Genomic DNA, 11,381 nt, shown 5'->3' with positions numbered 1-11,381 from the left:
GCCCTATGTTCCCTCACTACTGTTGATTAAGATTAGGCACCAGCCCACTGTCGCGGTCGCTGTATCGGTCTGTCGTGGTGAAGAGGGAGCTGAGTCGGGGCAAAGCTCTCGATTTACCGATCGATCTACGTTCCCGCCCTCACCTGTGGTCATGAGATTTGGGTCATGACCGAAAGGACAAGATCGCGAATACAAGCGGCCGAAATGAGTTTCCTTCGCAGGGTGTCTGGGCGCACCCTCCGAGATCGGGCCCCGGATAAAGCGGAAGAAAATGGATGGATGGATTAAAGTACTGTGTTTTTTTGTCACTGTCCTGATAACTGATTGTAGCGTTTTTGAAAAAGTTAGTCAAATAAAGGTGAAATAAATCTGCAAAAATGTTAATGTTTATTCAAATAGGATTAGATGCTAAAAAATCCCAAAGAAAACACTTCAAATATTGTTGCACCCAAGACTGGAACGTTCTGAGACTGGAAGTGCTACTGGAGATTTTGCTGCAAGAGTGGAATAAAACAAACAAAGGGACATTGAGTTCTGTTAATGTCTGCACAAAGCAGGTGTATATGTCTCCCTGAAAGGAAATGACCATATTTGGTAGGTAAAGGAGCTAAAATAAAATAAATATTCCTTGCAAGAATCTACCCCAACACCCCTGCAGTGGGATTTGAAGTTGGTGAGCCTCGAATGTGAGAAAACTTGAACCCCTAGTCTTTGCTCCGATGAAACAGTCCTTGGGTTTTTACTTTATTAGAACTCTTCATGATACATGATCAGTCCTCAAGGGGCGGGTCCACCTCATCCAGACGCTCACCGATTGGTCGGCTGAAGCCAGAGCACTTCCTGAACGGGGCGCTCGCAGACGGAACCGGTGTCAGCCCCTGGAGAACACAAAGCAGTAAATGTAACCTCGGTCCATTTCAAACATGTTTCCAGATTACTGCGCGGATTTCAAACTACTCCTGGTATTATTACGCCTTACAATATAGTTCCCCCTTTTATCCGCTTAGAAAATCCACATTGTTTAATTGTGTGTAATTATACTTTGTAGTGGAACACTTCACGTAACCATATTTAAATAGGGAAAACGTGGAAGTGACGAAAAATTGATGAAAAAGTGGCAAAAAAAGTCACATGAAATTGAGAAAAAATGGAATAAAAAATGACAAAAAGAAATTACAAAAATGTGATAAAAAATAAAGTAAAAAAATGACAAAAATTTGACAAAATGTGACAAAAAATGACACAATTTTTTATAAAAAATTGACGATAAAATGACAAAAATGTGACAAAAAAAAAATGTGATAAAAATGTGAAAAAAAAATGACAAAAATGTGACTAAAAAATGACAAAAAATGACAAAAAATGACAAAAAATGACAAAAAATGACAAAAAATGACAAAAATGTGAGAAAATTTTTTACAAAAATGTGACAAAAAAATGTGACAAAAAATGACAAAAAAATTACAAAAAAATGACAAAAATGTGATAAAAATTTGAAAAAAAAATTACAAAAATGTGACAAAAAAATAACAAAAAATAACAAAAAATGACAAAAATGTGACAAAAAAAATGACAAAAAATGACAAAAAAATAACAACAAATAACAAAAAATGACAAAAAATGACAAAAAAAATTACAAAAAAATTACAAAAATTTGATAAAAATGTGAAAAAAAAATGACAAAAATGTGACAAAAAATGACAAAAAATGACAAAAAATGACAAAAAATGACAAAAAATGACAAAAATGTGAAAAAAAAATGACAAAAACTTTATAAAAAATTGACGATAAAATGACAAAAAAATGACAAAAAAATGACAAAAATGTGATAAAAATGTGAAAAAAAAATTACAAAAATGTGACAAAAAAATAACAAAAAATGACAAAAAATGACAAAAAATGACAAAAAATGACAAAAAAATTACAAAAAAATTACAAAAATTTGATAAAAATGTGAAAAAAAATTACAAAAATGTGAGAAAAAAAATTACAAAAATGTGACAAAAAATTACAAAAAATGACAACAAAATTACAAAAAAATTACAAAAAATTGATAAAAATGTGGAAAAAAAATGACAAAAAATTTATAAAAACTTGACGAAAAAATGACAAAAATGTGACCAAAAAAATTACAAAAATGTGATAAAAGTGGCACAGATGGTAGAGCGGGTCGTCTCATGATCGGAAGGTCGGGGGTTCGAATCCCACCTCCTGAAAGTGCAGACTGTGGTTGTGTCCTTGGGCAAGACACTTCACCCACATTGCCCCCAGTGTCTGCGTACATTGGTGTATGAATGGGTGAGTGGATCCTTGCTGTAAAGCGCTTTGAGTGCCTAATGTAGGTGGAAAAGCGCTATATAAGTTGACACGGTCCTGCTTTCGAATTTTATTGTTTGTTTGAGGACAGAAAAAATGTCAGGAGTTAGAAGTATTATTATGATTAACACTAACACTGCAAAGGCTGCTCTCTGTTTTTTTTTTCTTTCCGCATCTGTCTTCAGGCTTTACGTAACAGTCGACAGCTCTCGTGTTCGGTAAAAGCGCCGCCGATGCCGCGCTCTATAATTACCGCCGCTCTCGGAGAGTAAACAGAGCGTCTCTTGACATTTCACAGGCAGGAGCGAGACGTTTATTTATCTGTGGCTGGAAAACGATTGCGACCGAGGTTCTTGATAGGATTCTGGGTAGGTGATGTTAACCCCTGAACTCCCACCTGAACCGAGCACATTTTCTCCAGTTTGGCTTTGCCCCAGTCCAAAAGCTTCTGGAAAAAAGGTGTGAAAATAGACAGAACTGAGACAAAAACAATGATGGAAATGTGACAAAAATGTCACGAAAAAGTCACAAGAAATTGACAAAGAATTGAAGAAAAAAATGACAAAAATTTGACTTTTTTTTTTTTTTAAAAGACAAAAATTTGACGAAAATATGTTGAGAAATTGACAAAAAAAATTACAAAAATGTGATAAAATTTAAAAAAAATTTTTTTTAAAAAATCACAAAAATGTGACAAAAATGTGATAAAAAAAATTACAAAAATGTGATAAAATTTAAAAAAAGAATTTTTTAAAAAAATTGCAAAAATGTGACAAAAATGTGATAAAAAATAAAAAAAATGTGATAAAAATTACAAAAATGTGATAAAAATAAAAAAAAAATACCAAAAAAATACAAAAATGTGATAAAAATGTGATAAAAAAATTTACAAAAATGTGATAAAACTTTGCCCAAAAAAAATGACAAAAATGTGACAAAAAGTGATAAAAATGTGATAAAAATAAAATAAAAAAAATGCAAAAAAAATTACAAAAATGTGATAAAAATTTGAAAAACAAATTACAAAAATTTGACAAAAAAATGACTAAAAAGTTACAAAAATGAGTTGAATACCCAACAAAAAAAGACGAAAAAAAATCTGATGACGTGAGAAAAAAGATCCTCTCGGTTCAGGCGGGAGTTAAGAGGTTAATGTGTGTGTCCACTGACCTGTATTTTCTGGTGGTTCTCGCTCCAAAATGTGATGGCGTCCTGCGACCTGTAGTCATGAACCTGCGAGCACAGACACAGCACCATTCAGGAGGTCAACGCTCTCCATTTTGTACAATTCTCACAGATGAAAAAACAGTTCTGTTGTTTTTCCCGTCATTTTGCTGAGTTGCTTCAGTCGTTTTCTATAAGTGCATTAACCTCTTAACTCCCGCCTGAACCGAGAGGATCTTTTTCTCACGTCATCAGATTTTTTTTCCATCATTTTTTTGTTGGGTATTCAACTCATTTTTGTAACTTTTTTGTCATTTTTTGGTCAATTTTTTATCACATTTTTGTGACATTTTTTGTCAATTGTAATTTTTTCGTCAATTTATTATAATTTTTTTAAATCATTTTTTGGTCACATTTTGTCACATTATTGACGTTTTTTTGTCAATTTCTTATGACATTTTTGCAATTTTTTCATAAATTTTTCGCTGCTATTTGTCAATGTTTTCTCACTTTTTTGTCACATTTCCACCATTGTTTTTCCATTATTTTTTGTTGGGTATTCAACTCATTTTGTCACATTTTTTGTCATTTTTTTGTCATTTTTTTGTCAAATTTTTATAAAATTTTTTGGGGGAAAAATTCTAATAAAAAAAAAAAATTACACATTTGTCACATTTTTGTCAAAAAGTGTAATTTTTTTGTCACATTTTTGTCACATTTTTGTCACATTTTTGTCATTTTTTTGTCATTTTTTTGTCATTTTTTTGTCACATTTTTGTCATTTTTTTGTCACATTTTTGTCATTTTTTTGTCACATTTTTGTCACATTTTTGTCATTTTTTCGTCAATTTTTTATCATTTTTTTGTCATTTTTGTCGTTTTTTTGTCACATTTTTGTCACATTTTGTCACATTTTTGTCATTTTTTGTCTTTTTTGTCTTTTTTGTGTCAAATTTTTGTCAATTTCTTGTGACATTTTTGCCACTTTTTCATCCATTTTTCGTCACTTTTTCATCAATGTTTTCTCACTTTTTTCTCACTTTTTTCTCACATTTCCATCATTATTTTCGTCTCAGTTTTGTTGCTATTTTCACAGCTTTTTTCCAGAAGCTTTTGGATTGGGGTAAAGCCAAACTGGAGAAAACGTGCTCGGTTCAGGTGGGAGTTAAGGGGTTCATAATGATAAAAACTGGCATCATTGAGACCTGCTCATGCTCAGTTTTGGGATCGGGTAAAGCTCTGGAGCAGTTTGACTCATTCCCCATGTGTTTGTAAAGTCATGATGTCATCGCTCTTTCACTATTCACTTTAATGGGATTTAATGGGATTTTAACCTGCTGTAGAGCCGACTACAAGGCTCTTTTCAAACACAGACATATTACATTTATTCTGAATTTTCGTGAGTAATGCTTTTCTTACTTGAATCATCAAATTGTTTTTCTCAGTACACAGTGGAGGCTAATTTTAAATATAAAGTTATCTTCATTTTGCCTGGAAACAAATGTAGAGATTTATGATTCTAATTCAGTGTAAAACAGTTGCTGGCCTTTTATCTGTTGTTATTTCAGCAGGAGATTCTGGTAAAGTCAAGGCCGTGGGAACCCAGGGTGCTGAGGGCGCTGCAGCACCCCCTGGTGGATAGTCTGTGAACTGCAGGCAATATTAACCCCTTAACTCCCACCTGAACCGAGCACATTTTCTCCAGCTTTACCCCAGTCCAAAAGCTTCTGGAAAAAAGGTGTGAAAATGGCGACAAAACTGAGACGAAAACGAGGATGAAAATGTGAAAAAACAGTGACGAATAATTCATGAAAAAGTGGGAAAAATGTGACCAAAAAAATGACAAAAATTTGATGAAAAAAGTACGAAAAATGACCAAAATGTGACCAAAAAAATGGCAAAAAAATGTGACAAAATGTGATAAAAAAATGACAAAATTTGATGAAAAAATTACAAAAAATGACCAAAAAATGACAAAAATGTGATTAAAAAAAATGACAAAAATTGGATGAAAAAATTATGAAAAATTACCAAAATGTGACAAAAAATGACAAAAATGGACAAAAATTGGACAAAAAAGTGAGAAAAATGTGACGAAAAATTCGACGAAAAATTGCGGAAAAATTGACAAAAAATTGACAAAAAATTGACAAAAAATTGACAAAAAATGACAAAAAATGACAAAAAAATGACGAAAAATTGAGAAAAAAGTCCCGAAAATTTGACAAAAATTAGATGACTGCCCAACAAAAAAAGGGATGTGAGGAAAAAGATCAATTTAGTTTTGTAGGTCTTTCAAATGAGGTGTTCCACTGGCCTACAGGATTTGGGTAAAGCTGAACTGGACAAAATGCTCCCCCTAACTAAAACATCTTCCCACGGCTCTGGATAAAGTTGCTGGTTTTGCTGTGTTTTTCTATGTAACTCTCAACACTTTGGCCCTGGAGTTAGTGTGTGTGATGTCACAAACAAACGTATTGACAAAACGTGGTTGGCACGGCAACAGGCTCAATGGGTGTAATGCGAACATTTGACGATATTGCCAATGAATATTTAAAGCCACACCGCGTAGGATTTTCACTTTTAAGATTTAGCAAAATCTTAAAAATAATTGTGTTAAATCTATGTTTTAGCAAATACTGTGTAAAATATACGTCTGCCATAATACAATAGAAATTAAATACAAATTAATCTAGTGGTTTAGACCAGCTCTTGTGTACAGACCGGTGTGATGCGCTCTCTCAGGGGAACAAATCCCGGGACGCTGAAGCTCTCCTCGCTGACTGAGCGGTACTCTGGCTCACACGGGGCAGGCTTCATCTGATGCTCCATCTTCTGCCTGTAACACATCCAGACAACACGTTACGTCTGAATCTGATCTGAATAATGATCCAGTATGTTCTCCAAAACCTGGGGCTGGAAGTTAACCTCTTAACTCCCACCTGAACTGATCCCATTTTCTCCAGTTTGGCTTTACCCTAATCAGAAAGATTATTGGGGAAAAAAGCATCAAAACGGCCACACAAAATGAGAAGAAAACAAGGATGTAAACGCAACAAAAAAGTGACAAAAAATTCAACCAAAATGTCACAAAAATTCAACAAAAATTCAACAAAAATGTGACAAAAATTCAACAAAAATGTGACAGAAACTCAACAAAAAAGTGACAAAAACTCAACCAAAATGTGACAAAAACTCAACCAAAATGTGACAAAAATTCAACAAAAATTCAACAAAAATGTGACAAAAATGTGACAAAAATTCAACAAAAATGTGACAAAAACTCAACAAAAATGTGACAAAAACTCAACCAAAATGTGACAAAAATTCAATAAAAATTTAACAAAAATGTGACAAAAATTCAATAAAAATTTAACAAAAATGTGACAAAAATTCAATAAAAATTTAACAAAAATGTGACATAAATTCAACAAATATTCAACAAAAATGTGACAAAAATTCAACAAAAATGTAACAAAAACTCAACACAAATTCAACACAAATTCAACAAAAACTCAACCAAAATGTGACAAAAATTCAACAAATATTCATGTTGCGGGGTTACGCCTTTACAAATGATATGGCTTAGTCAGATTCGTGTCGGGTGACTTTATTGTGCTGGTCCGCCAAAAGGTGCAATAAAAATAAAGTTTTTACCAGTTCCATGTGCAGTGCTATACAATATGTACAGTTTTTCAGTCCGCCTTTGCAGTTTTCCTGGAGCTGGTACCTGCGTTGTACCCAGCTCCCCTTCATGCACACACCCTGCCCTTGTGTGTGCTGTATACTGGAGAAATGTTTGTAACTTGGAATAATCTATGGATGGGAAAAGGATTTAGCAGCAGCCAAGTGTGCACCCATGACGGCTGTGGTGGCTGAGAAGAACCCAGAGGACAGCGGTAAACCGTCTACACAGTAAGGGAAAGTTGGTCTGGGTGAGTGTGCGTGTGTGTGCGTGTATACAGGTGTGCTAGCGTCGTGGCCTCCCCGCGTTAGCTGACGGCGGCTCCGTCACAATTCAACAAAAATGTGACAAAAATGTGACAAAAATTCAAGAAAAATGTGACAAAAATTCAATAAAAATTCAACAAAAATTCAACAAAAATTCAACAAAAAAGTGACAAAAATTAAACATTAAAAGTGACAAAAACTCAATAAAAATGTGACAAAAACTCAACAAAAAAATGACAAAAATGCAGCAAAAATGTGGCCCAAAAAAAACATCAAGAACGTGACACAACACAGCAACAACGTGAGGAAAAAGATCAGTTTTGTGGGTCTTAGCTTTCAAATGAGGTGCCACACAGGCCTATATAATGGCCAAAAAGGACAGAATGCATTCAGTTTAGTCGGGTGGTAAGAGGTTAATCACTTTGCTTGAGACTGCTTAAAACAAGTACCTCTCTCAGGCCTCAATCAATCTGAACCCCTGATTATTGCTTTACTCATTTGAAATCAGATGGTGTTTTGGCCTCTCATGCTTTTCACATAAACCGTACCATGTGATCTCACCCACAGCCCAAAAATGCGGGTCATCCCACCTCTGTGCTGTGCTGCAAAGGCCCTTCTGATTGGCTAAATCATTGCACAGTTGGTGATTAGACCCCCCCCCAATCACCAGGAGGGTCTAATCACGCCCCCTGGTGATTGGACCAATCACCAGGGGGCGTGATTAGGCCCCTAGTGTGAGGCATAGAAAATAAAAAGGAGAAGCAGCGTTTAGTTAGCATTTAGGCTAGTCCGAGAGGCTTTTCAGAGTCCGTTAGCCTGCTCAATGTACTTTTCCTATACATGCGTTTCCAATGACATCACAAATAGTTTCATTTTTTGTTATTTTTTTGTCATTTTTGTCATTTTTTTGTCATTTTTTTGTCATTTTTTGTCATTTTTTTTGTCATTTTTTTGTTCTTTTTTTGTCATTTTTGTGTCATTTTTTGTTCTTTTTTTGCCATTTTTTTGTCATTTTTTGTTCTTTTTTTGTCATTTTTTTGACATTTTTTGTTCTTTTTTTGTCATTTTTGTCATTTTTTGGTCATTTTTTGTCTTTTTTTTTGTCATTTTTTTGTTCTTTTTTTGTCATTTTTGTGTCATTTTTTGTTCTTTTTTTGTCATTTTTTTGTCATTTTTTGTTCTTTTTTTGTCATTTTTTTCGTCACTTTTTTGTTCTTTTTTGTCATTTTTTGTCATTTTTTGTCATTTTTTTTCGTCACTTTTTTGTCAATGTTTTTCTCCCTTTTTTGTCACATTTCAAGTCTCTGCTTTTTGTCCAATGGCCGCTAAACCTCATCTTCCGGCTTCTGTACATGCGCTCCAGATGTGAATGACGGGGCTCGCCTCACCTCGCGCTTTGTGCAATCTGTCTCTCCAAGAGTTCAAGTCTTCGTCCTGGAGGTGAGACGGTGCATAAAACAATCATTCAACTGCTATAAACGACGTGAAAGTTTTACGTGTTCAGTTTTATGTGGAAAAGCCGATGCCGACCCTTGAGCCTGACCCCCGGGCCCTGGTGCTGGACGTAGGTGGCCCTCACTGTGGTCACGTCCTCCATCTTGGCTCCCAGCTCCATGGACAGCAGCCCGCGGTGACCGTACTTGTGTGTCTGGTTCTGGGTCTCCGCTGTGTCGATGTGGGCCACTGCTCTCTGGACAGAAAGAGAATTAAAAACCAGTTTAACTAACATTACAGCAGCTTACAATTGGCTTTGTGCATGCTAATCAAGCTAACTCGTGTAGCATCAACAGTCAAAGACATAGATCAGGGCTGCAACATGTCATTTTTTTAGACTTTATGTTTTTGTTTTCTTTTTGAACGATTCTTTAGCCAGACGGCATCTCGTCATAGAAGGGGGCGTGGCTTCGCTGAGGGGGAAAATAGAATCTTTAGAGAAACACAATTTTCCACTCTTTTTAGCCATTTACTGGTGGAATATGAACTCATTTATCACATAAATAAAGTCAAGTGTAAATCGGGCCCATATGGATATTTTCTCACAGCAGATTGTTCAGTAGAAGTGAAAAAACGTCTGTTGTAGCTAGTGCGAGCTAACTGCTAGCAATGAATTGAAAAAAAATTGACGAAAAAATGAAAAAAATGGGACAAAAATTTGATAAAAGTGTATGAAAAAATGACAAAAAATGACCAACATAAATTACCAAAATGTGATTAAAATTTGACAAAAAATTACCAAAATAAATAAATAAAAAAAGCCAAAAATGTGACAAAAGTGACAAAAAATGCCAAAAAAAATGCCAAAAAAGACTGAAGAATGAGTTGAATACCCAAAAAAAAATGATGGAAAAAAAATCTGATGACGTGAGTATGCTAACATGTAGCATCAGCATCATGTTAGCATCCTCCGTTGTATGTATTGTATGTATTTATGGGCTGTTGATCTTATCTTTATTTAGTAGAAAACTATATTCATAATTCAGAGTTTGTTAAAGTAGTTTTTTGAATAATTAGAGAAAGTTTAGATTTTTCTCCAAATTGTTTTCTCCCTGAACTGTTTTCAATATGGGCGATTCCAGGGATGCCGTCTTTATAATCATCAGCTGGAGTTGAGAGTGTAACTGGGCTTATACAGTTCAGGAGTGTGATGTCATATCGCTAAGCATCATGGGATTTGCAATAATACATTTTAAAAGGTAAAATGCTGGAGTTAATGTTCACATTAAAACATTTGGACACTACAGTGTGTTATTTACATTGTTAGCTAATGTTAGTCAATGGAAATGTATGCTAACAGCTGCAAAGATCTCCATGGTAACTGTGATCTTTCCCGAACTCAATAGTTGATCAAGTTTCCCCCCAAATCATTCACACAGTCAAACAGCAAGTTTTCAAGAGACCACACATGATAAGTGACGCTAGGACATGCTAGCAGCCACAATCTGCAGACTGTGGAGTTTGAGAAACATAATAATCAATAAATAAAGCTGTACCTCTTCTAACCAGTTGGACACCATCCACTTTCCCGCCTTCTGCTCGTGGTGCTCGCTCATTTTAGAGGGTTATTTTGGGGAATGTCGTCAAAAACGTGCCAAAATCCTCGACACGTTAGCTGTTAGCTCCACAGTGAGGAAAGAAACCTGAGAGATTTGTTTACATAGCAACGCCACGGGGTCACCATAGCAACGGCCACCCCCCTCTTTCTTTCTCTTAAAAAGAAAGACAGACAGATAAGAGGGATATTGACCAACATTGCTTTTATAAATGAGAAATGTATTTTCTAAATATGTATTTTCTGTGCATGTTTGGTGATTATTGTGTTTCAATGTTGAATAAAGTTTTTCAAAAAGCTTTCAGCTCGGCTAGTGATGGTTCAACAGTGTTTAACCCCTTAACTCCCACCTGAACCGAGCACATTTTCTCCAGTTTGGCTTTACCACAGTCCAAAAGCTTCTGGAAAAAAGATGTGAAAATAGCAACAAAACTGAGACGAAAACAATGATGGAAATGTGACGAAAAAGTGAGAAGAAAATGACAAAAAAGGGAGAAAGCATTGATGAAAAAGTGGCAAAAATGTCACAAAATGTGACAAAAAAATGACAAAAATATGATAAAAATGTGATAAAAAATGACAAAAAAATGACAAAAAATGACAAAAAAATAACAAAAATGTGACAAAAAATCACAAAAAATGTGACAAAAAAATTACAAAAAAATTACAAAAAAATACTAAAATGTGACAAAATGTGGCAAAAAAATTACAAAAATATGATAAATATTTGACAAAAAATGACAAAAATTTGATTAAAAAAAATTGACAAAAAAATGACAAAAATGTGACAAAAAAGTGAGAAAAATTGACAAAAAAGTGAGAAAACATTGATGAAAAAGTGGCAAAAATGTGGCAAAATGTGACAAAAAAATGACAAAAATATGATAAAAATTTGACAAAA

The 11,381-nt window shown here is 34.3% G+C and overlaps 1 protein-coding gene across 1 annotated transcript; it reads right to left on the bottom strand.

The window, feature by feature from the left end:
• Positions 1-770: 770 nt before the first annotated feature.
• spag8 (sperm associated antigen 8) lies at positions 771-10,504 on the bottom strand (the record flags this gene model as incomplete). Its single annotated transcript, XM_079581092.1, has 6 exons — positions 10,422-10,504; positions 8,962-9,121; positions 8,820-8,865; positions 6,205-6,319; positions 3,487-3,549; positions 771-878 (listed from the first exon to the last, which is right to left on the bottom strand). Exons 1-6 carry the CDS (start codon positions 10,479-10,481, stop codon positions 771-773), a joined length of 552 nt encoding a protein of 183 aa, XP_079437218.1. The 5' UTR covers positions 10,482-10,504.
• Between the last annotated feature and the right edge of the window lie 877 nt (positions 10,505-11,381).

Source organism: Gobius niger, assembly GCF_951799975.1.
Source record: "Gobius niger genome assembly, chromosome: 22".
In the NCBI taxonomy this organism is placed as follows: domain Eukaryota; kingdom Metazoa; phylum Chordata; class Actinopteri; order Gobiiformes; family Gobiidae; genus Gobius; species Gobius niger.
Note: the sequence above shows the minus strand (reverse complement) of the source record. Positions and strands in the feature narration are given on the sequence as shown.